This window comes from Coregonus lavaretus (genome assembly GCF_964263955.1).
Source record: "Coregonus lavaretus genome assembly, chromosome: 12".
Classification (NCBI taxonomy): Eukaryota; Metazoa; Chordata; class Actinopteri; order Salmoniformes; family Salmonidae; genus Coregonus; species Coregonus lavaretus.
The window spans coordinates 52,269,310-52,296,177 of NC_139999.1; the positions used below are offsets into that span (position 1 = coordinate 52,269,310).

Here is a 26,868-nt window from a genome sequence, read left to right on the forward strand (position 1 = left end):
CGGTTGCGGGCGGTGCAGTTGCCGTACCAGGCGGTGATACAGCCCGACAGGATGCTCTCAATTTTGCATCTGTAAAAGTTTGTGAGGGTTTTAGGTGCAAAGACACATTTCTTTAGCCTCCTGAGATTGAAGAGGCTCTGTTGCGCCTTCTTCACCACACTGTCTGTGTGGGTGGTCCATTTCTGTTTGTCAGTGATGTGTACGCCAAGGAACTTGAAGCTTTCCACCTTCTCCACTGCGGTCCCATCAATGTGGATAGGGGGGTGAACCCTCTGCTGTTTCCTGAAGTCCACGATCATCTCCTTTGTTTTGTTGACGTTGAGTGAGAGGCTATTTTCCTGGCACCACACTCCCAGAGCCCTCAGCTCCTCCCTGTAGGCTGTCTCGTCATTGTTGGTAATCAAGCCTACTACTGTTGTGTCGTCTGCAAACTTGACGATTGAGTTGGATGCGTGCTTGGCCACGCAGTCATGGGTGAACAGGGAGTACAGGAGGGGGCTGAGCACGCACCCTTGTGGGGCCCCAGTGTTGAGGATCAGCTAAGTGGAGGTGTTGTTTCCTACCTTCAGCACCTAGGGGCGGCCCGTCAGGAAGTCCAGGACCCAGTTGCACAGGACGGGTTTCAGACCCAGGGCCTCGAGCTTAATGATGAGCTTGGAGGGTACTTTGGTGTTGAATGCTGAGCTATACTCAATGAAAAGCATTCTTACATAGGTATTCCTCGTCCAGATGGGATAGGGCAGTGTGCAGAGTGATGGCGATTGCATCGTCTGTGGATCTATTGGGGCGGTAAGCAAGTTGAAGTGGATCTAGGGTGAGAGGTAAGGTAGAGGTGATATGATCCTTGACTAGTCTCTCAAAGCACTTCATGATGACAGAGGTGAGTGCTACTGGCGATAGTCGTTTGTTTCAGTTACCTTTGCTTTCTTGGGTACAGGAACAATGGTGGCCATATTGAAGCATGTGGGGACAGCAGACTGGGATAGGGATAGATTGAATATGTCCGTAAACACACCAGCCAGCTGGTCTGCACATGCTCTGAGGATGCGGCTAGGGATGCCGTCTGGGCCGGCAGCCTTGCGAGGGTTAACACGTTTAAATGTTTTTCTCACGTCGGCCACGGAGAAGGAGAGCCCACAGTCCTTGGTAGCGGGCTGCATCGGTGGCACTGTGTTATCCTCAAAGCGGGCAAAGAAGGTCTTTAGCTTGTCCGGAAGTAAGAAGTTGGTCTCGGCGACGTGGCTGGTTTTGCTTTTGTAGTCGTGATTGTCTGTAGACCCTGCCACATACGTCTCGTGTCTGAGCCGTTGAATTGCGACTCCACTTCGTCTCTATACTGACGTTTTGCTTGTTTGATTGCCTTGCGGAGTGAATAACTACACTGTTTGTATTCTGCCATATTTCTAGTCACCTTGCCATGGTTAAATGCGGTGGTTCGCTCTTTCAGTTTCGCGTGAATGCTGCCATCTATCCACGGTTTCTGGTTAGGGTAGGTTTTAATAGTCACACTGGGTACGACATCTTCTATACACTTCCTGATATACTCAGTAACGGTATCGGTGTATTCGTCTAAATTATTTGCGCAAGCTACCCGGAACATTTCCCAGTCTGCGTGATCAAAACAATCCTGAAGTGTGGATTTTGATTGGTCAGACCAGCGTTGAATAGTCCTTAGCACGGGTACTTCCTGTTTGAGTTTCTGCCTATAGGAAGGGAGAAGCAAAATGCACTCCTTTGAAATAAAACTCTTATGTCCTCTTTTTTCTCTCTTCTTGACTGGTGGCACATCCATTGCTAACTTGCTGACTATATGATGAAGACTAAGACAGTGATTGAGCAAGTAATTCTGTAGCTAGCAAGTCTTGGCTTCAAAATATTCACTATCAGTTTCACACAGCCAAAACTACACAGCGTTAGTTAATTAGATAAAACCTGACACGTGCACGACTCCAACACCATCATTAAGTTTGCAGACGATATGACTGTGGTAGGCCTGATCACCGACGACGATGAGCCAGCCTACAGGGAGGAGGTCAGAGACCTGGCAGTGTGGTGCCAGGACAACAACCTCTCCCTCAACATCAGCAAGACAAAGGAGTTAAAGAAAACGGAAGGCCGAGCACGCCCCCATTCACATTGACGGGGCTATAGTGGAGCAGGTCGAGAGCTTCAAGTTCCTCGGTGTCCACATCACCAAGGAATTATCATGGTCCACACACACCAACACAGTCGTGAAGAAGGCACTCAGATCCTCAAAAAGTTTTACTGCTGCACCATTGAGAGCATCTTGACTGGCTGAATCACCGCTTGGTATGGCAACTGCTTGGCATCCGACCACAATGTGCTACAGAGGGTAGTGTGTATGGCCCGGTACATCACCGGGGCCGAGCTCCCTGCCATCCAGGACCTCTATACCAGGCGGTGTCAGAGGAAGGCCCAAAAAATTGTAAACGACTCCAGCCACCCAAGTCATAGACCGTTCTCTCCGCTACCGCACGGCAAGCAGTACCGATGCACCAAGTATGGAACCAAGAGCACCATGAACAGCTTCTACCCCCGAGCCATAAGACGGCTAAATAGTTAGTTAAATAGTTAACCAATAGCTACCCGGACTATCTGCATTGACCCTTTGTGCACTAACTCTTTTGACTCATCACATACACATACTGCCGCTACTGTTTATTATCTATCCTGTTGCCTAGTCTCTTTCACCTATATCTACCTCAACTCGGTACTGGTACCCCATGTATATAGCCAAGTTATCGTTACTCATTGTTTATTTATTGCTCGTGCACTGTTACATTTTTGCATTTTTTTTCACTCTGCACCTGTTGTTTACAAAGCATGTGACGAATAGTGCTTTTTTTCTCACTCACACACTGCCACACTGCTGGTAACAACCAACCAAGGGTGAGAATGAAGCAGCCAGTGGGGGCGGGAGAAGTGACTCATGTTCTAGCAGCGGATGCCTTTTCAAAATAAATGTCCCTCAAGGAATACGGCGACTCGTTTTTCAAAATAATATATTCATTGGGGAGGACCATTTAACCTGCTTCTAACATTGGCGGGGGACATGTCCACCCCAGCTCCTATGCCATTGGTCAGAAGCATATCTTCAGGTTTTAATCATGTGTCTAATCTAATTCTGGGTTGTGGTGAAACTCACCTTCATGAGATGAATTTGGAATAACTTGCGCCCTGTGATTTTTTTGTTTTTACACGTCGAGTCTTGTTTCTCTGTAACATGAAAATTAAGTCTGGTTAGTTAGAGACTGAACCGTTCACTGTACTCAAACCATATTGATCGAATCAATGAAAACAGTCTAAAACACGTGTAAATCTTATGATAAACAACGTTTATTATACAGTTTCCATAGGTTCATGGATTTGAGTGTTACTACACGGTAATGATACATAATAAGTAAAATATATGTTCATGGCATACTACGGTTCAAAACATGCTGGCAAGCATTGATTCCAAAAGATGGAGTACTTCAGTAAAAAAACAAAACCAATCATGGCTGAAATCAGAGTCAACATTTTCATTACAGCTTTGAAACGCTTACAGCAGTGTTAGGCAACTAGATTCAGCCGCGGCCTGATTTTTGTCAGAGTTTATGGTCGGGGGGCCGGAAAATAATAATAATTTGTGCACTGCAAATTGACCACTACTAAGCCCAAAAAGAGACTGTATTTCAAAATAACAATAATTTCATAGCTCTTTTTTTATTTGTGGAAATACAGACTTCCTCATTTTATTTTATGCTGAATTCCTGGTGATTTTTGTATTGTTCTTTAACAAAATAACAAAGTTAATTTTACTAAAAACTTTGGGGGGCCAAAAAAAACACATTTGCGGGCTGCTTGCTGCCGACCCTGGCTTACAGCATGTCACAAACACCATGTGACTGTGAAATTAATACTTCAGTCAAGTAAAATGTATATATGCTGTAAACACATAGTATGATAAGTGCTCCCACCCCCCACAAAAATTAACGTTTAAGCATGCTGTGTGCTAACAGTGATGAGTAATAGCTTGAGTGAGACAACATTCAAAAATACATTCAGAAGCATATTTTGTGTTCAGAATAGATCTGCACCTTTCAAACGTGGCCTGTAATAAAGGCTGAAAAAAAAACCCATAAAAGACATCCAAGGCATTTTAGAAGTATACTCTTTGGAAAATATTTTTCTGTAAATAAGCAAGCAAGGCAGCGTAGATGTAAAAATATGTAACAAACAAAACAAACATGATATTTCTTTATATTTTAGCGGAGATGATAGTTGTTGAAAATGTGTATTCTCCCCTGCAGTAAATTGTGTTGCAAGTTGAACCTAGGAAATATAATTTTCTTGGGACTTCTGGGTCTTTTCATTTAGAATGACAGGAGTACAGATACAGTTGAAGTCGGAAGTTTACATACACTTAGGTTGGAGTCATTAAAAGAAAGAGAGAGAAATGTCCTCTGGTCTGATGAAACAAAAATAGAACTGTTTGGCGATAATGACCATCATTATGTTTGGAGGAAAAAGGGGGTGGCTTGCAAGCCGAAGAACACCATCCCAACGTGAAACACGGGGGTGGCAGCATCATGCTGTGGGGGTGCTTTGCTGCAGGAGGTACTGGTGCACTTCACAAAATAGATGGCATCATGAGGAAGGAAAATTATGTGGATATATTGAAGCAACATCTCAAGACATCAGTCAGGAAGTTAAAGCTTGGTCGCAAATGGGTCTTCCAAATGGACAATGACCCCAAGCATACTTCCAAAGTTGCAAAGGACAACAAAGTCAAGGTATTGGAGTGGTCATCACAAAGCCCTGACCTCAATCATATAGAACATTTGTGGGCAGAACTGAAAAAGCGTGTGCAAGCAAGGAGGCCTACAAACCTGACTCAGTTACACCAGCTCTGTCAGGAGGAATGGGCCAAAATTCACCCAACTTATTGTGGGAAGCTTGTGGAAGGCTACCCGAAACATTTGACCCAAGTTAAACAATTTAAAGGCAATGCTACCAAATACTAATTGAGTGTATGTAAACTTCTGACCCACTGGGAATGTGATGAAAGAAATAAAAGCTGAAATAAATCATTCTCTCTACTATTATTCTGACATTTCACATTCTCAAAATAAAGTGGTGATCCTAACTGACCTAAAACAGGGAATTTTTACTAGGATTAAATGTCAGGAATTGTGAAAAACTGAGTTTAAATGTATTTGGCTAAGGTGTATGTAAACTTCCGACTTCAACTGTATGTCACCAGGACAATTACAAGGCAGTTGCTGAAAATATCATTTTACCTCATGCAAGACTGCATTTTAAAGGGTTCGAAGGTAGCTCTCTATTTGAGGATTAATTTAATAATTCATGGAGTAATTTAACAATACTTTTTAATCTCTGGATGAAACTATTTAGATCCAGTTGCAGACTGTATCAGTTCAATCATTGTGCATCCACAATACAAAGTGTGAATAAAAAAAAATATGCTGTTAGTAATTCATACGTGTGTACCTTTGCCCTCAATATTTGTCTAGATATTCTGATCGGCACTGGAGAAAATGGAGGGAAAACAGCAGCAAAAATATTGGCAGAGCGAACGGAAGTTTGAATAAATAATAAAGTGAAAGGAAAACATTACACATTCATTCTTAAATTATTTTGACTTTGAAAGGACAATAATGGAACATCACTCAATGAATAAAAAAAATTACACTCAAAATGTTGCCGTATCAATGGATCAAGGGGCTTTTTCAAAGGATAAAACCGTTTGTTAAATGCCCCCATTTGGCTCACATCAAATATATCATGTCAAAGCCTGTGAGTGAGGCTTTTGCAAAAATATGTGATGTTAATTAAATAGGATGCCTGAATATTTTGTACAAAAATGTAGCATCATGAAATGAGATTTTATGCTTTTATAAAAATTTGATGCAATTCAACAAAATATCAAAGCGTTCATCAAACTATAGCTGTTGTAATTTTATATTAGTGTCATATCATGGATCTAGTTGACAATTAGTGCATTTGAATACTATTTGGCTAAATTAAACAAAAATATAAAAATCAAGACAGCTGCAAGGTGTTTGTGCTTGCACAAGCGGCATGTTTTCCTAAATGTCACAAATGTGTCTTACAGCAAATGAATAAACAAATAAATATAATTGCAAATATGTAATATAAAAATCAATAAAATACATTTTTACAGATCATATAAAGACAAAACAAAATGTCCCAATATTGGTTGTACTCCACCTCTTGCCAAAGAAAGCATTTTTGTGGATATCACAAATGTAATATTGTGTGTATCGAATAGAATATGTGCAATCTCTATAGTAAGTAGTGTAATGTGAATATCATCAGTGTGTTTGTGCCTTGTACACATTTATGCAAATAAGCCTTATAGGGTTGTGTACAACAATCACTACTAAAACAGTGCACATAGAACTGGTTATCACATGTCCCTACATCCCATAGGGTTTATGGACACGAGCCATAATGTTGACTATAATATGACATTCCTTTGAAATATATATATTTAGCTGATCAACCATAAAGCAAAACATGTAATCTGTTATCCACTGTAAAGAACTAAGTCATTTGGGATAAAAATACAATACATGACATGTTAGATGAAATTGGGAATCTCTTATGCCACAAAAACAATCAAATGCAACAAAAGAATATGGATGTCATAGTTTTGTCCAAATTCAAGTGTGTTCTTTAACTCTTTAACCATCTCAATGATAATATAGAAGGTTGGCAATTAATCTGCATTCCGTTCCTGAGTAAAAGATCAAAACAATCACTGGCAAACTTAACCTTGAGTTAATGAGTGTGCGAATACATGAGAACAAATGTGTGTGCTTTAAGTCAAATTGAAAAACTACAGGCGCTTTCTCAGTAAAAACCGTTGGAGCGTGATAACTTTTTTCCTCATTCTCCGCTGCAGTCATTCAAGAGGAGCCAGGTTATTTGGTTCTCACAAGTATCATTGGTGGTAGCAGCCTAACACCTAGCACATCAGACCTTCAGCTCTGAACTCCAAGGCATTTATATAAGCAGTTCCAATTTTGGCCTACTTGGATCCTGACCACCCTCTGTCCCCGTAAGCGCCTTCCCCGGTGGCCGAGTGGGGCGAGGGGGCGCAGAGGTCCGAGTCAGTGTCGGATTCACCTTCTGCGATATAGGGCCTTACTTTGGCGCAGCGGGCTACAACACTGAAGTTGCTGTTGTTCAGGAAGTCCAGATTTTCCTTGGACTGGGAGATGCTGAAGCCGCTGAAGGAGCGCTCAAGTTCCTCGTGGTCCACCGAGGGGAAAGAGATGGACGTGTCGCTGTCTGCCTTGCCCTCTCTATCCCCCTCGCCACTGCCACCACCACCGTTGTTGCGGTGGGACCCCCGATTGCTCCCACTGTGGCCTCCAGATGAGCGCTCATGGGCCGGTGGAGGAGGGATGCGGACCAGGGAGGGATCCCCTACGGGGGAAGGCGAGTTGCCCTGGCTGCGCTGGTGGAACTCGCTGACAGGGTGCTGCTGCCAGGAGGTGGAGGGGGGGCAGTGGCCCCCCAGGCCAGAGCAGGCTGGCGGGGGGTCGAAGTTCTTCTGTCCGGCCGAGCTGTTGAAGCGGATGATCTTGGTGATGGAGCCTCTCTTTTCCATGTGGTCCACGGGGCTGTGGTAGGGTGGTGCCGGGTCGGGCTCTTTGGACCCAAAGTAGGCGTCAGTCTCCGACTGGGGGATGCCCATGCGCTGGATGTAGATGTTCACCAAGAAGTCCAGCTTTCTTTCCATTGACATGACCTGCCCAGAAGGGAAGACACCATGGCGTGATGGAGAATTGGAAAGCCCAAGGGAAACACAGGGACACAGTGAATACTGCCATTAATTGCTAATGGTATACCTTACCTTTTTCTCCACTTTCCCCAAACGCCCCATCATGCTTGGGTCCTCCTCAACCCCCCCGTCAGTGGTTCCTTTGGGACGGTCTTTATCTGTGATTGGAGTACTTCGACCAACAATCTGGTCAACTCTACCGATTCAAAACACAAACGGACAATGTCTAGAATAAAGCCAACAGCGTTGAAGAAAACCTGTTTGAAATTGACACAGCAAAAATAAAATCAACCTTCAAAAGTAATGAATGTCCACAATTGTAAAGAATGTATGTAACCCAATACTTTCTCTGCAAGATGTAGAGGAGTGCAGGTGTAGAGAGGAGATCACTCAGGTATAGCTCTCACCTGCCGAGCGCTGAGCACAGTGGGAGTGGGATGGGCACATGCATGGGATGGCATACGGAGAGATGGAGGAGGAGGAGGAGGACCCAGGGCCTTACAGGGTGCAGGGTTAGGGTCATCTTTTATTTCAACTACTCATCATTGGCTCTTGAACCCAGCAAGACAATACAGCAACACATTACTTTATGTTTGTATGCCTACTTAAAGCTGTTATAAGAATGACATAATACCTGTCTCAAGTGGGTATTACAGGTTCTGCAAAGGAAGTAACACCCTATGAAGTTGCCAGGGATGGTAATATGGTTGCCATAGATGGTCTGCTTTATAACATTGGCATGCCAGTTGTCAGAAGTGTAAGGCAAGTTGTCACAAACAGTCATGACAAGGAATCTTTGACTGCTATGACAAAGGTTCTGTACGCATTCTAAAGGTAAAGTGTGAATCGAATGTTTACACTTCAAGGGAAGGTTGCTTCAAGTAAAGTGTCACTGAAAACATTGCTTGGACATATTGGATCAGCGATACTTATTGCCCTAAAGCACAGCCTGGTCTCAGACTAGACATAACATAGTATGGGATACTCAAATATGTTACATTTGGTATGGTTACATAAGACAGAATGTAACTTAAGGCAAAAACGAAAGGAGGGTGGTTGGTCAGGTTGGATGGGTGGGCGTATATCGTGATCGTCTAGCAACCCAAAAGTTGCGTGTTCGAATCTCACCACGGACAACTTTAGCATTTTAGCTAATTAGTATATTTTTAGATACTTTGCAACTACTTAGCATGTTAGCTAACCCTTCCCCTAACCCTAACGTTTTTAGCTAACCCTAACCCTTTAACCTAACTCCTAAACTTAACCCTAACCTTAACCCCTAGCCTAGCTAACGTTAGCCAGCTAGCTAACGTTAGCATTAGCCACCTAGCTAACATAGCTACAACAAATTGGAATTGGTAACATATTGTACTTTTTGCAAAAACATAACATATCGTACATTTAGCAAATTTGTAACATATCATACGAATTGTAATTTGTAACATATCATACGAGATGGATGATGGTCATCCACAAATTAATACATTATAAATGGTGTGGTCCGGATTTACATAAAGAATAATACTAAATGCTCTGAGACCAGGTTGTAAAGCACCATGAACCTTCTAAAAACCATCCATAACATCTATGCAAGATTGAAAACTGACTGAGGCCTACTTATAAGAGGGTTGGCACTGAACTACCATTTTAAACATCTGAATAAGAGAGCAATATCCTCAGTAGAAAAAATAGATATTAACAGAACGGCTCCATGGTTAGGCAAAACATGCTTACCAATTTTGCAAGCATTCAAAGCGGCCAAGATTAGAAACTATGCAACTTCTAAAAGGTACATTGTGCATCTCGTGGCATGCTTCAATACACTTCATGCCAACATGCATCCAAAACCGAAGAATATACTGTATTGTTCATAGCCGCCTCACAGGTCATAGGCTGTAGATTCATTTCGCTATCTTTACGTAGAAGGCCTTCACATTGTCAATGCATTGCAGGCAATATCAATCAATCACATTTATTTATAAAGCCATTTTTACACCAGCAGCGCAACCCTTTTTTGTTTGGCTACATGACTTGACTACTTACCTATGAGCTTCGCTTCTCCTATGTCCTACAGGAGCATAAGCTCTCCTATATCCTACAGGAGCATTTACCATAGTCTTCTTTTACTTTTATTCTACTTTTATTAATTCTCTAGTTAAATCGTAGCAGTATAGCGCAAGACAAATAAGAATATATATATTTTTTACTGTTGTATGTGTTAGATACACTGAGTGTACAAAACATTAGGAGCATCTGCTCGTTCCATGACACAGACTGACCAGGTGAATCCAGGTGAAAGCTATGACCCCTTATTGATGTCACTTGTTAAATCCACTTCAATCAGTGTAGATGAAGGGTAGGAGACAGGTTAAAGAAGGGTGTTTAAGCCTTGAGACAATTGATACATGGATTGTGTGTGTGTGCCATTCAGAGGGTGAATGGGCAAGACAAAAGATTTAAGTGCCTTTGAACGGGGTATGGTAGTAGGTGCCAGGTGCACTGGTTTGAGTGTGTCAATAACTGCAATGCTGCTGGGTTTTTCACGCTCAACAGTTTCCCGTGTGTATCAAGAATGGTCCACCACCCAAAGGACATCCAGCCAACTTGACACAACTGTGGGAAGCATTGGAGTCAACATGGGCCAGCATCCCTGTGGAACGTTTTCTACACCTTGTATAGTTCATGCCCCGACGAATTGAGGCTGTTCTGAAGGTAAAAGAAGGTGCAACTCAATATTAGGAAAGAGTTCCTAATGTTTTGTACACTCTGTGTATGCGTATACACATGTGTATACAGCTGATCAGCACTCAAAGGGCATCAAAGAGACTATGACTCACTGAGTTTGAGTAATTCTTTGCTGAGAATAACTGAATAATTGCTGCAAGACGTTTGCTACTTTGATCAAGTCACTGCATCACACTGCGATGTAGACACCGCTAGTAACACGCTGTCACAGTAGGCCGAGCCAAAAAAAGGTTTCTCGCTGCTTGTCAAGACAATAGATAATGAACTGAGGGATAAGCTCTTGATGAGAGAGAGGTAGTCTGGTGAGGCCTAACCTAGGAGAGTTTTTTGGTGACTCTTTGGGTCCATCAGTTGAATACTTCTTATGGCGGGGAGTTGAGGGCCCAGGGGGACCAACAATCATATCTATCCTGGCAAAAGTGAATAGAGAAGACACCAGCACAATGCAGGATGACGGCGCAACAAGGACCAGTCCGACAGGCGCACATCAAATGAACGAAACCAAAACAACAGAACCAGGAGACAAAAGACAAGGACAAATAAGTGAAAATATATTCCAAACATATTTGCCAATAGTAAAACAGCAAATTGCTGTTTTCATTTGGTAAATTAATCAGCCTCTGTACTGCAGATGTATGATATGACAGTGAAGCCATCATTTTAAAACAAATAGGGAGGAGATTTGAATGTTACATTTTTTTCTCTTCTAAGTAGGAATATATTTACATATATGTGGTATCATTTGTAAACTCACAACATATATTGTACTTATTCGACAACGTTGCCCCTGAGATGAGACTGAATATGCTCAAGATGTCGCCTTTGTGTTATACATGGTGGACAGACACTTACTATTGTTGTGTAATGCGTATAGACGTTGAATTCAGATTCAATGCGTTCTGACCTTTGGGGGAACAAAACTCACAACTCCATAATTGCAACAACAACAAAAAATTGCTGGGTTCACTTGGTAAGAACAACCTCACGGAAAATTTGCTTGGTCATGGGTATCAGGGTTGTGTCTCTGGAAATTGGACCCTTTATGGTAAGTCTCTTAACATCATAAAATATGCAGGGAGCAGGTCAAGCCAAATGCTAATTGTCTTGATAACAGTTGTATTAACATGCATACAGGACAGTTACAAAGAAGCAGACTACATCAACGTTTCATTGAAATAATCACTGATCATCACTGATTCACTGAATCCGTATTGCGAGTTGATCTTTTCGTGTAATTATTTGAGGTACAGTAGCCTATAAAGTGATGTGGGTGGGACTCAGGAAGATCATGAATTATCAATCATCCTATGATTCCAGCCAACAGTGGCTGTTGTTTGCTCACAGCATTAACAACATGCCATTTGGTTTAGGAATATTTGATTGACAGACTATCATAACACCGTCAACAATAGGTTTAAGGAATTGAATTGAGCTATGAATTGTGTGACATCAAAGCATGGCACTGACTCAAGTGTCATTATTTTAGTTTGTTATTGTAAAAGAGAATGTGTTCTCAGTAACTTACCTGTTTAAGTAAAAGTAACAATATTTTATTTGGCCCCTGACATTTTTTGTTGTTGGACATAAATAAGACTGTAAAGATCCAAGTGATTTTAATTTTGGAAATCCGTTTCAAAGTATTCCCACGTAATTAGAGAGATACAGTATATGTGATTGTATACAAATATGCAAGCAAGGTTTTAAATTATTATGTTTTAGTCAAATATATCTGTTTGGCTTTTTGTGGTCAATTCGCAGGGTTTGGCCGGCCGGGATGTCCTTGTCCCATCGCGCTCTAGTGACTCCTTGTGGCGGGCCGGGCGCATGCACGCTAACTTCGGTCGCCAGTTGTACGGTGTTTCCCCCGACACATTGGTGCGGCTGGCTTCCGGGTTAAGCGAGCATTGTGCCAAGAAGCAGTGCGGCTTGGCAGGGTCGTGTTTCGGAGGACACATGGCTTTGCCTCTCCCGAGTCCGTACGGGAGTTGCAGCGATGGGACAAGACTGTAACTACCAATTGGATATCACAAAATTGGAGAGAAAATGGGGTGAAAAGTAAAAAAATATATAATATAGTATTACAGACCAAGTAGTCTTGTAGGCCTACTTAAATACATGACTCTTGCATTTAACATGCAACTCACTGGACTAATGGTCATCTCTCAGTCCCATTTGGAACACTGAGAAGTAGAGCATAATTATGAATTTTTTGCTCAATCTGATTGGGTGGGCTTGGCTCCCCAGTTGGTGGGCCTACGCCCACCCAGTCCTACCCGTGCCTACGCCCCTGTGGAACACCTGTGGAACACTCAGGAACAGTGGAACTGACAGTGTTTTAACTACTTTGCGGATATGAAATAAACAGACAATCATAATAGCAGTCAAAATAGTACCGGCATCTATTTCAGTCCAAGGGACTGGGGAGTTTGTCAGGATCAGAAGAAATTATGAAAGTAGCAAAGCACAGGTAAAAAGTTAGAGGAAAACCCGCCGTAATCTTCTGTAAACCTAACCCTGGGATAGAGTTTTAATTTTTTGCAGGACAATTACACATATTTTAATGCCACACATTTTAATGGCTTTCCAAGAGGTGTTGAGTGTTCCTGAGTGGTTCAGTCTCAGTTCTGACTTAAATTTGCTTGAGTTTTGAATATTGCTGTCCATTAATGATTCCTAACTAAATGTACTGAGCTTGAGCAATTTTGATGTGTTGTGAAGGTTGGTAGAATATTTTCAAAATGATTCAGTTGTAATGGTTGCCAAAGGTGCTTCCACCAAGTATTAACTCTGCGGTGTGAAGACATACGCAATCAATACGTCTTAATCTTTTATTAATTTGGAATTTTGCTGTACCCAGGGATCTAAAAGTGTGGCAAAAGACAGGTCTCAGAGAGAGAATAGGAGAGGGAGGGTATCTTGCCTGGACTGGAGGTTTTTGATGCGGGCCAGCATGTCCAAGTGGCCAGCTGAATACTGCTCTATGACATCCATCACGTCATACGGCCGCAGGCTCTCTTTGAACTTCCTCTTGGAGACCATGAACCTCATAATGCTGAGGAGAGAGCGACGTTTGAGATATGAACACAACCTCAATAGGATATTTTAAATGGGACATTTCATAGATCATTATACTAGGGTCTGGGACAATTATGTGGGCCGTGAGATATCTCAATTCAACTTCTTACATGTCTGTATACAGTATGAAACGATTTTCCCAGATTGAGATGGAAGAACAAGAGGGTGATATGAACAAAAAAATTATACAGATAATGAGAGATAGAGATTCACCTGACCCAGACCCACTCTGAAAGACAAAACTTGTCTTGGCTTACCAAATGGACCTGATGGTGACCTTAAGTCCGGGAGTCAAGTCCTGAGGGACAAACTCACAGTGGCAGCTCTTATTGTCGTCCGCTATGTCCTCTCCAGGGAAGCTGGCTTCTACGAAACACAACAAGCACACGAGAGCTCCGGTGTTAGCGTGTTCCTGTGGGATGGGGTGGAGGGAAACACTGAACTGTCATCTGCACTCTCCCTTAACCTCCACTCATTCAGTCTTTAAGGATGCCAGTCTGCATGGAACCAAGCGAAGGCACAGCCATTAACTTGCACAGCCCAGGGTTACAGTGAGGGATTGGGCGTCGAATTGAGGGCAGCTTAATGGCAGTGTCGGTTCATCTCATTGGCTGATGCAGGATAAGGAAAATGAAAGGGGGGGATTGGGAAGAAGGGGGGACATAGCGGTACCAGTTTCAGAGGTTAATGGCTTCACCTGACTACTGTGACCCAAAAATATGGAGGCGTGACGTGGCGTGCCAAAGCCAGTGTGCTCTTATCTTAAGCTACGCTAGCAGCTAGCATCGTTGTGCATGACACTGAGACAGTCAGTAGACAGTCCACTGCAGTGGACCACAGCCTAGTCAATCTGCAGTTTGAGACACTTGAGTTCAAGGTGCAGGCCTATGCAGAGTGGGATAGTCGTTCAAGTGTTTCAAACTGCTGAATGCCTATTATGGCAGAAGGGGGACTATGTGCCTACATGAGGTTCAATGCAGAGACAGAGACGTAACAGTACAAAACATGGATGCTCAATAAGCACCTATATAGAAGCCATAGCAGGACAGCTAACTCCGCAATCAATGTATCTAGCTATATCTTGAAGTAAAACGTAATAGTGGAAACAGTGTAACAGTGTAAACTGGTCCTACTGTATATAATTCATTATATTAAGCATCAAACATTTCTGATACTCCTTTCGATATCAAACTTTTTTGTGTGGCTGAGTCACTGGATTTACTGTAAATTTGACTGTGAGGAGTGAGCCGAGAAGGAGTTTGGATATTGGCTTGTGCAGTCACACATTTATCTTTCAATTATTGTAAGGGATTGCTTTTCTATTTTTGGGGATCTAAAGGCCAGACTCGAGTTGGCAGCAATTTGCATCAGTGAAATTGGAGGTTCAGACTGGTGACAAGGCTGAGTAAATCTCTCCCTACATATTTCAATATTGGTGCTGTATTTGAGAGGGTATGGATTTCTCCCTTTTCAAGACCATAATGGTTTTATGGTGTGCAAGAGGATTTGTTTGTCTTTGGTTCTATGTATCTAGTGTATGTAGTATGTGTATCTAGCATAATCAAGTATGTCTATGTGAACTCTGAGCTCAAGAAATTTGAAGCAGATATCTGTATTGACAAATAAAGAGCTTGAACTTGCCTGAAGGTGTCAATCATTTTGGGTCACAGCATTGACCTATCCCAGTTTCACTCCAACAGACAAAAACATTGTGCACCTAATGCCAACCAAACTACAGAGCCGTGAAACTGCAACACGTCTTCCCCAACATGGCTTCCATTTTAAGGGGAGGGGATCTAGTGTCACGGTTCTATAGTGCTATGTTTAAAGGCCCTTAGTGGGCGTCGAAGGCCAACTGACAAAGATCAGACAGCTTCCTTCATGCAGGTTAGAATGCAGCAGCGGCAGCCATTTTCAGTTGAGTGCATGGCTTTCGGGCTGCTTGCTTGGAGTTGGAGTGGGCTATTATGGAAATGATGGGGCCCACCCACTACTGTGCTCATGGAATGGGTCTACAGTTGGGCATGCATTATATTGCTTCTATCATATAAACACTTGTTTTTATTCATTTTGATCTGGTGACCATCCCCCTAGCAGACATGGGATTTTCTTCTTACTGATTAACCCCTCAATTGCTGCAAAGGAGGTGTAGAGGAGAAGGAAAAGACAATAAGATAAAGCTGGTTAAATTGTGGAAAAAATCATAATACAATCACCAAAAAACAGGCTTATTAGGAAATGGTATACAATATCATGATGTAAAGAACCCGAGGGCAGTGGTGATATTCAGTTGTGTCAGGTTGTATCTTGTCATGTATTACAGAAACTCTCTGAAGGTACAATGCAATAAGGACTGCAAGGGTATTGGCCAGATCTGCATCGTGAAAGGGAGGGGTGATAAGTAATAATTATGGCCATCAAATGTAGTTTGGTACAGTAATTAGTGGAATGGACTGAAGAAGAAAGGACTGCAGCAACAGGTTTTAATAACCCCTTAAGAAATATGCAAAAAAAATTATAATGCAAAACATTGGCGCTTACATTTCATTATGATTAGGGCATTCACAGAAAGTGTTACCAAGATTTTCATACTGGTTGCAGTCACTTATTCTATTGCAAAATTGTGAAAAGGCATGTTGTGACACAATGGTAATTTGACAGTGAAAACCCTACACTGTCATGCAGCAACCGGTGATAATGCTGTGGAAATTTGCATTGGATGTACAAGAAGTTAGCTAGCAAACTCAATCAAAATGTCACTCTGAAAACAAGGTTCCAAAGCCGTTTAAGCTATGGCTTCATATGAGCATGACCCAACTGATACAGTATCAGAATGAGGCTAAAGCAGCAACTCTGCAAAGCTGCCAACTTATTCAGCAGTATACAAAATTGGTATATTTATCAGATTTGAATTAATTCCACTGCTCAGATATGACAAGATGTGATGTATTGTACAATAGTCAAATAGTGCCAAATCAGTATATTCAAAAGTCTTTCCCCAAAGGATGGATCAATCTAATGTCACATACTTGAACATATTATGTGCATTGCGTTACAACTATGAAACATATTTGTAGGTTTTGTGATAAATGATCAGTAGACATGATAAAATAATAAATAGCCTACTTTATCTCACAACTGCGCTTTTTAACATGTAGGCATGTAGGATCTTTGTTTTTCCAAAAGGTGTGCAGTTGAAGATTATTCCCAAGTCACAACTGGTTGCTGCATTAGAGTTACGGGCAGTGGAAATCAGTAAATGCAGCATCTTAATGCCTTCATAAGGCTACCATAGAAATGGCATTAGGCCTGCTACAGTTGACCATTACATGTAAGCCAAGCTGGCATTATGACATGGCGAAACATACAATCAGACGAAAATGTCTTACAGTCCTTGCGTTGTATGTGCTATGTCACTTTGCGTAACGGTAATGACATATCATGACCGGTTTTATGTCGTCATTTTGACACTATAATTTGTCATGATCATGTTATAGAGGCATCATGTCAGGCTAACTTAAATGGAACAGTTTACTTGAGTCCTCTAAAGTCTTATTTTTTTGTTAGCCTCGGAATCCAAACTGAATTGCTCTGTTTTACCAAGCTAATAATTTGCATGACATAACAAACATATCAACAGATTATTACTATAAAATGACAGATTGTTATGGCTTGTTACTGGGGTTGAGATGAAATCTTAACCATGCTACTAAATGATTGCTGCAATTCTGCCAAATAATTTTTCAACAGTTATCAGCTAATATGTGCACAACACTGATTACATGCACACTCGGTTTTTGGCACTAACTTAACTCCATAGAATGACTTTAGGAAATAGTTTTAAGCATCATTTAGCCTTTATTTTGATCTGGATGATCACCAGAACTGATGTGAGAAATCAGATTTAGACAGATTTTTCTCATTTCATGTCCAAATCGTCTTAAAGTAACTTTATTGAGCTACACAATCAATTTTAGACACTTTGGGAGAATTTGGACATGAAATTAGAAAAATCTGATTTCTCACATCAGTTCTGGTGATTAGTATAGATTAGTATTCATAGTACATGGTTTATGATGTTATCATATTCAAAAACAAAAGTAAATCAAACAGACAACATGAAGGTGATGCCATTGCCAGCAAATAAAATCTATGTTATCTTGTACTATACTTTAACCTCTTTACAGCTGTTTGTCAAATGGAACAAATCAACAACAACAAAAAATCCAAACATGGGCTGGTTTCTCAGACACAGATTAAGCCTAGTCCTGGACTGGAAAGCACTTTAAATGGAGATTCTCCATTGAGCACGCTTTTTAGTCAGGGACTGGGCTTCTGTGTCCAAAAAGCATACCAAACCAAAAACAAAACATGATAGCATATCTGTACATGAGGTAATAAATCCCTATATATATATATATATATATATATATATATATATATATTGATGTGTTGATCGTGGATGTTGAAACAATCATCCCTGTTTGCCTGACCTGGTGACCTCTTCTGTCTGAATTCTTCATCCTGCATCTCAATCAGCACTTTAGCACAGCGTCAAACAGAGAAACGAAAAAGGAATCGATGAGGATTGCATTTTGCCAATCGTGCATCAAATGATTGTTTTCTGTCAACGTACAGAGAAAACGCCATCAAGAGCAACAATTGCATGAATACAGACACATAAAACAGACCGGACATGTTTAACAGAACTGCATCATGTAGGGCAAACATATGCTGCCATGCTGTTTAGTTCATGATTAATATCTACGATTAATTAACAGTAACACTTAAACAATTTAAGACTTGAACATCAAAATACTTTAAGAGGTGGTGACAACGCCAATGCCAATAATATACTGCCAATAGCATTGTTATAGGACATGTAGTGAGAACATGAGTTCAACAGCGGTTATAACACTGTCACTGTTATCAGTTCAAAGGTTTGTTTCAACCAGCCATAGTCTGAGTAATGTAGCTAACCAAATCCTTATGATAGCATAAAGTGGCATTATGACCATTGTTGTAACTTGTCAATGTCACCTAACATTTTATACATCACCTACATCAGCAGAACATAATCATGTCTTTCTCTAATTGTACTGTTCCAAGTTTGTTTCAAATGAACCAAACAGCAAGGCAACAAAGATACTACAGATAACAGAGAAAAAGGTATGACCCCCGGGAAAAAACAGGCCCACAATAGATACAGTACATAACACGTACGATCTGAACTCTCACAGCACAGCTCATCACACCACACAAACTCATTGCAACACTAAAGCCACAAAGAATAACACATCATTCAAAAGCTAGACTGAACTCAACATATCAAGTACCACAGAAACACATAGCGTAAAGATAATCCTACCTTCCGAGTTTTGGCGCGAGGCTGCGCCCTTGATGCGGAAGGCTTGACGTGCCCGGCTGCGTTCTCCGAAACTCCAGCTCTTGGGCACTTTGCTGGGGCTGTCTTCGTTGGTGTTGTCCGCGCTGGGGGACTGGCGGATGGGTTGGCCCTGGCCTTGGCCCCCCTGGCCTTGACCCTGGCTGCCTTGTCTGCTGGGGCCCTGGGGTGAACCTTTCCCTTTTGTCCCCGAGCTCCGGGGACTGGAGAAAACGCGCTCCTTCAGGCTGACCTTCTGACTGGAGGGGTCAGGGGATCAAGAGATGTTGAGAGGAGATATGTCATGTGATTATCACTCAAGCAATACAAGTCAGTGTTTTTCTGTGTATTCATGCACACCATGCACATCTTTACTTACCAATATGCAGTTATGGTAATCAGATGCTATTGATGTCGCAATATTTAGTGGTTTACTAGCCGTACAATTTACATTTTAGTCATTTAGCAGACGCTCTTATCCAGAGCGACTTACAGTTTTAGTGAGTGCATACATTTTTTCATACTGGCCCCCCGTGGGAATCGAACCCACAACCTATGGGCTATGTTTTGGTATTGCATTCATTCAGCCCCAACTGAATATTGACGGAGAGTCATAACCTCTATTTACTTGGCAGTAAGTAATCAGTCAAATAACGTTTTTCAATAAATCTTCTCATTTTATAGGACTTTTCTAAAACAGAAACATCTTACCCAGGCCTTTTCACACTCATGAGCTCAACATATTGGTGACTGTATGACTAAATCACTTGAGTAAGCACGTGCACTACTTATGAGCATGGCCACGAGTCCATGAGAGGACAAGGTCAGAGCACGACATTGTGCCATGCTCATAAATAACGTTGTCATTGACGTCACGCCATCCTGCATCATTAGTTAGAAATGTGATGGGTAAAACATGAGTGTCAGTAGTAGCCACAGGCTCTCTGTGTTGTTGTGTCCTAAGTAGTGCACTATATAGGGAATAGGGTGCCATTTGGGACGCAGTTTGTTTGTTTATTAGGATCCCCATTAGCTTATGCTCATGCAGCAGCTACTCTTCCTGGGGTCCACAAAAAACATAACATAATACAAATCATTGATAGACAAAAACAGCTCAAGGACAGAGCTACATACATTTTAAATAAGAATAATATAAAATAAGTTTGCTAAAATTTCTAAAAACCTGTTTTTGCTTTGTCATTATGGGGTATTGTGTGTAGATTGATGAGGGGGAATAAAACATTTGGTCCCATATTCATTGTAACGTAACAAAATGTGGAAAAAGTCAAGGTGTCTGAATACTTTCCGAATGCACTGTATGTGTATTAAAGTAGTCAAAAGTTTAGTATTTGGTCCCATATTCATTGCACCCAATGTTTCAAGCAGACCACCATAGTCCCTGTGCCCAAGAACACTAAGGTAACATGCCTAAATGACTACAGACCAGTAGCACTCACGTCTGTAGCCATGAAGCACTTTGAAAGGCTGGTCATGGCTCACATCAACACCATTATCCCAGAAACCCTAGACCCACTCCAACTTGCATACCGCCCCAGCAGATCCACAGAGGATGCAATCTCTATTGAACTCCACACTGCCCTTTCCCACCTGGACAAAATGAACACCTACGTGAGAATGCTATTCATTGACTACAGCTCAGCGTTCAACACCATAGTGCCCTCAAAGCTCATCAATAAGCTAAGGACCCTGGGACTAAACACCTCCCGCCCCCAGGTGGTAAGGGTAGGTAACAACACATCTGCCACGCTGTGGCTGCTCTGCTGCAGTCTAGAAGTTTCCCCGGGGCTGTCCGTGGTCCTGCCTCTGAGGAAATATTTCGCAATGCTGTCCATGGACCTGGCAGCCAAAAAACAAAGAAACCTGCAAGGCACATAACGTCCATCCACAACACAACCCCTGAAACTGCTACATACCTTCCCCCTCAGCGTTGACACTGGGGTCAGAGCGGTTGAAGAGACAGGGCATCAGCATTACCATGTTTAGAACCCGAACGGTGGACGATTTTGGTAGTGGAAAGGCTGGAGGCTGAGGAACCAATGGGTGATCCGGGCGTTAGTGTCCTTATTCTGCTTCATCCAGGTGAGAGGAGCGTGCTCTGTCATCAATACAAACTTGCGACCCAGAACTTAATATTTCAAGGACTCCAGAGCCCATTTAATCGCCAGACACTCTTCTTCTATTGTTGCATATTTGGTTTCACAGGGAGTCAATTTACGGCTAATGTACAGCACTGGATGTTCCTCTCCATTCACTTCCTGCGAGAGTATAGCTCCAATTCCCGTGTCCGATGCATCTGTCTGTACAATCAGAGGCTTCGAGAAATCCGCAGAATACAATACAGGGGCAGTGCATAAGGCCATTTTCAGTTTTTGAAAAGCCTCTTCGGCCTCAGGGTTCCACTTTACCATGGCAGGTTGGGCATTCCGCGTCAGGTCACACAGGGTTCCTGAAATTATTGCATAATCCTGGATGAAACGTCTGTAATAACAGGTTATTCACAGGAAAGCACGTACCGGTTACTTGTTTACTGGTCGAGGCCAATCCTGGATTGCCGCGACCTTCTTCTCTTGTGGTTTGATGAACCCTCGCCCTATGGAATAGCCCAGATACTTTGCTTCACTTACCCCCAGCGTGCATTTCTTTGGGTTGGCCAGGAGCCCTGCTTGCCGAAGTACATCGATGACTGCTGTTAACCGGATTAGGTGCTCCTCCCAAGTGTGGCTGTGGATGATCACAACGTCCAGATAGGCTGCAGCATAGGATTGATGTGGGCGCAGAATGCGGTCCATCAGCCTTTGAAATGTGGCAGAGGCTCCTTGAAGTCCAAAGGGCAGTCGCACATATAGGAACAGGCCTTCTGGAGTAGAGAATGCAGTCTTCTCCCGAGCTGCAGGGGTCAGAGGAACCTACCAATACCCCTCGGTTAGGTCAAGTGTACTGATAAAGCGTGCATATCCCAGTCTCTCCATCATCTCATCTATTCGTGGCATGGGATAAGCATCAAATTCCGAAATGGCATTCAACTTACGGAAGTCATTACAGAATCGTACTGTACCATCTGGTTTTGATACCAGGACTATCGGGCTGGACCACGCACTGTGTGATTCTTCAATGACTTCCAGCTCCAACATCTTCCTCACTTCTTCTTTTATTGCCACTCTCCTCGCCTCTGGCGTCCGATAAGGTTTTTGATGGACCCGTATCCCCGGAGGCGTGATGATGTCATGTTGGATGTGATGGGTGTGCCCTGGTTAGGAAGAATACACATCTTTATTTTTCACAACCAACTCACATAGCTCCTGGGTCTGGGAAGGCGTTACATCTCCGAAGGCAATTTCTTCCAGCAGGTTCTCTGAAGAAGAGGAAGTGGCCGAAAATAGTGAAGTCTGAATGTTGGTCCCCCCCCCCCCCACAGTGCTTCTTGACTTACCCACTTCTTTAACAGGTTAACATGATACACCTGTTCTAGCTTCCGTCTCCCTGGCTGACGGATGAGGTAGTTCACGGGCCCCATTTTCTGCAACACCTCATAGGGACCCCGCCATGGCCATGTGACCAGGAACTTACATTCTGTCATGGGTACTAACACCATAACCCGAACCCCTGGGGCGAACTCTCGGGGTTGAGCGGGCCGATTATACACTCGACTTTGGGCTTCTTGGGCCTGCTGTAAATGTTACTTCACGATGGGCATTACACTGTTTATGCGTTCTCTCATTCCTTCAATGTGTTCTATGACAGTGTTGTGGAGGCTGGGCTGTTGTTCCCAGTTCTCCATCGTCACATCTAAGAATGCCCTGGGCCTGTGGGAAAACAATAGCTCAAAGGGTGAAAGACCAGTGGATGCCTGGGGTACCTCTCTTATGGCAAACATCAGAAACGGAAGCAGCAGATCCCAGTTTCGCCATCCCGCTCCATGGTCCATCTGAGCATAGATTTCAGGGTTCTATTAAACCTCTCGACTAGGCCGTCAGTCTGGGGGTGATATACAGAGGTGTGCAGTTGTTTGATTTGAAGCAATTTACATAGATCTTTCATTATCTTGGACATGAACACTGTGCCTTGGTCCGTCAGGATTTCTCACCCGGGAGAACATCTGTAACAGCTCTCTGGCGATGCTCCTGGTGTTGGCACTACACAGGGGTATGGCCTCGGGATACCTGGTGGCATAATCTACCACAACCAGTATATGTTGAAAGTCTTTCGCAGACCGTGGCAATGGTCCAATTAAATCCATAGCAATTCTATCGAAGGGTGTGTCTATCACTGGCAACGGGATTCCTTGATTTCGTAAATCAGGAAGGGGTGAGGTTCTCTGACAGTCAGGACACCCCTGGCAACACCTTACGACATCTGCATACACCCCCGGCCAGAAGAAACATTGTAACACCCGCTCTTGTGTTTTCTCTCTCCGTAAATGTCCTCCCAATAGCTGGCTATGGGCCAGGTTCAGCACTGTTCGCCGAAACGGGGTTGGAACCAACAGCTGCTCCACTGTAATGTCATTGGATTCCGTGACCTGGTATAAGATATTATTTCTCATGGAAAAATGAGGAAAAGTGAGTACATTAGCCGGATTTATAGGTATGCCATCTATTACCTTAACATTCTATCTTGTGTTCTGTAGCGTGGGGTCTTCCAGCTGAGCCGTACGAAACTCAGGAGGAAAAAACTAATTTGTCACCAAATTTCCAGGCCCCTCGCCCTGCTCTTCAAACTCCTCCTCTTCCCCCATTTCGGGACCATTTATCCCCCTTAGGTTTCCCGTCTCTTCGTCGGCTTCTTCCCCTTCTTCTCCCAGGAGAACACAAGTGTTGGCCATGGGAGGCCGGCATGTAAGTACCAATTTGTTATTTTTTCTTTCATAGGACAGGGAGGTCTTTTGTAGCGGTTTCATTTTCGTTTCACTGGAAAATGTAAATGGTACCTGGCATGCCATATAACTGGCACAGCCATCTCCTTTGTCCTGTAGTACTTTCCACAATTCTTGAAAGTACGGACAGTCACGACCCAGTATCACGGGATATGGTAGATCTTCAATCAACCCTAGGTTACCTCTGAACCGCCCTTTGGTGGTGTTGATGTCTACCACTGCAGTTGGATAAGTTTTGGTGTCCCCGTGTACACAGGTGATGTCCATGGGTGGAGCTGCAGCCCTATGCGGCTGGGTTAGTAGGGAAGGTATGATGAGGGAGACCATGCTCCTGGAGTCTAGAAGAGCATCTACTTCTTTCCCTTGTACATGTACCCGACTGAGGTGCGGTGGGTGGCGGTGGGCTTGGACATGGGCAGAATTGACATGGCAGTGGTGTAGATTGGAAATATCGACCTGCATGGGTTCCTCCTTCTTCGTACAGTTCCATGCGATGTGTCCTATTTCACGACAGCACTCCCGGGTGTCGGTATCAACCCCTCTATACCTCACCTTGCTTCAGGCTGTAAAACCTATTCCTGGCATCCATGTTCCCCATCCGTCCTTTGGATTATTTATTTCCAAACCCAGGGGTGGCTGCTATTTTTCTTCCACCTTCTTTGAGGCCTCCCTGTTCATGGGTGGTTCGGTTCTGATGGCTGGTTTTGAGCAGTTCTTCCGTTGCTCAACATCTCTCAACGAGGTCCACCACTCTGTCCGCCGTGGTGGGACTGCTCTGGCTGACAACTTTCTTTAGCTCATAAGGTAAGCCCCGGATGTAGTGGTCAATCACTATTCTTTCCACCATGGCCCCAGTACTGAGGGTCACGGGGTCCAGCCATTTTTTCGCTAGGTGGACCAGGTCAAACATCTGTGCCCTGGGTGTCTTCTCGGATTGATACGTCCACGTATGGAACCACTGCACCCTCAAAGAAACAGGGACTCCCAACAGGGCTAATATTTCCTTCTTCAGTGTGTCATAGTCACTGGCTTCTGTCGCTTCCAAATCCCCACAAAGAAATGGAGCCAGTATTCCTGCCCACTCTATCTGTGGCCATACACTAAAATGTCTTTAGGAAAGCCTTAACGTCATCATTTGGCGTCATTTTCTGTAGATACCGCGATGGGTAGACCCGCAGTCTGTTGAGCAATTTTCACCGCAGTGATTTCAGCAGTTAACCTTTGCATTTCCATATCCATCTGCACTTGACACTTCCTTTGTTCGTCCAATAACAAGCGATTGGTTTCCGCTTGCTGGCGATTTGCTTCTTGTTGCATGTTATTGGAAGTGACCAATTGCTTCAACAGATCTTCCATGGTTGTCAGCCCTTAAACCACAAAATATATATATATATTTCTTTGCGTGTAGCGGTTTCGGGGCCGGGTACTTTGCAAGGCAGGGTTTACACACACAACACAAGTCCAACGAAAAGGTGAAACCTGTTTATTATGATCAGGCTTTGGCAGCGTTCTTGACAAATCATACCCAAAAGAAACAAAGTAAATACTTCGCTTCCCGTGGAAGGTCCTCCAAGCTTTGTCTTTAGCGGAAATCAACCCTTGTTAAAAGCCTATTTTCCTTTCGTCTTTTAAAGCCTCCTTTTCCTTCCGTACGCTTTGCCTCCTACTCCTTCACCTGCCGGGATCAAAACAAAGACAAAGAAAGAAACCCAGGGCGCGGTTAAAGTAGAGAGACTGATTGGTTTCACCTGTCTGCAGTTTGGCTCTGATTATAACTGGAGACAGGTGTGGCTGCTCTGCTGCAGTCTAGAAGTTTCCCCGGAGCTGTCCATGGTCCTGCCTCTGTGGGAATACTTCGCATTGCTGTCCGTGGTCCTGGCAGCCAAAAAACAAAAAAACTTGCAGGCACATAACGTCCATCCACAACACAACCCCTGAAACTGCTACACTATGCATAGTCACTTTAACTCTATCTACATGTACATATTACCGTGACTAACCTGTGCCCTCGCACATTGACTCTGTACCGGTACCCCCTGTATATAGCCTCACCACTGTTATTTTACTGCTGCTCTCTGTGGATGACTTCGTCAACCATTTTGAAAAGAAGGTTGACGACATCCGATCCTCGTTTGTTAAGTCAAATGACACCGCTGGTCCTGCTCATACTGCCCTACCCTATGCTTTGACTTCTTTCTCCCCTCTCTCTCCAGATGAAATCTTGCGACTTGTGACGGCCGGCTGCCCAACAACCTGCCCGCTTGACCCTATCCCCTACTCTCTTCTCCAGACCATTTCCGGAGACCTTCTCCCTTACCTCACCTCGCTCATCAACTCATCCTTGATCGCTGGCTATGTCCCTTCCGTCTTCAAGAGAGCGAGAGTTGCACCCCTTGTAAAATAAAACTACACTCGATCCCTCCGATGTCAACAACTACAGACCAGTATCCCTTCTTTCTTTTCTCTCCAAAACTCTTGAGCGTGCCGTCTTTAGCCAACTCTCTTGCTATCTCTCTCAGAATGACCTTCTTGATCCAACTAGTCAGGTTTCAAGACTGGTCATTCAACTGAGACTGCTCTTCTCTGTGTCACGGAGGCTCTACGCACTGCTAAAGCTAACTTTCTCTCCTCTGCTCTCGTCCTTCTAGACCTATCTGCTGCCTTTGATACTGTGAACCATCAGATCATCCTCTCCACCCTCTCCGAGTTGGGCATCTCCGGCGCGGCTCACTCTTGGATTGCGTCCTACCTGACAGGTCGCTCCTACCAGGTGGCGTGGCGAGAATCTGTACCCGCACCACGTGCTCTCACCACTGGTGTCCCCCAGGGCTCAGTTCTAGGCCCTCTCCTATTCTCGCTATACACCAAGTCACTTGGCTCGGTCATATCCTCACATGGCCTCTCCTATCATTGCTACGCTGACGACACACAATT

The 26,868-nt window shown here is 43.4% G+C and overlaps 1 protein-coding gene across 1 annotated transcript in view; it reads right to left on the reverse strand.

Annotated features, from left to right (window-relative positions):
* Nucleotides 1-7,078: 7,078 nt before the first annotated feature.
* LOC311138882 (potassium voltage-gated channel subfamily KQT member 2-like) overlaps nucleotides 7,079-26,868 on the reverse strand; it is a gene marked incomplete at both ends in the record, with an annotated part of 93,021 nt that continues 73,231 nt past the window's right edge. Inside the window, 5 exons of the mRNA XM_084173674.1 lie at nucleotides 7,079-7,804; nucleotides 7,910-8,033; nucleotides 13,503-13,634; nucleotides 13,915-14,023; nucleotides 19,026-19,296. Coding sequence (XP_084029800.1) covers nucleotides 7,079-7,804; nucleotides 7,910-8,033; nucleotides 13,503-13,634; nucleotides 13,915-14,023; nucleotides 19,026-19,296 — 1,362 coding nt within the window. The remainder of the gene's footprint in view (nucleotides 7,805-7,909; nucleotides 8,034-13,502; nucleotides 13,635-13,914; nucleotides 14,024-19,025; nucleotides 19,297-26,868) is intronic.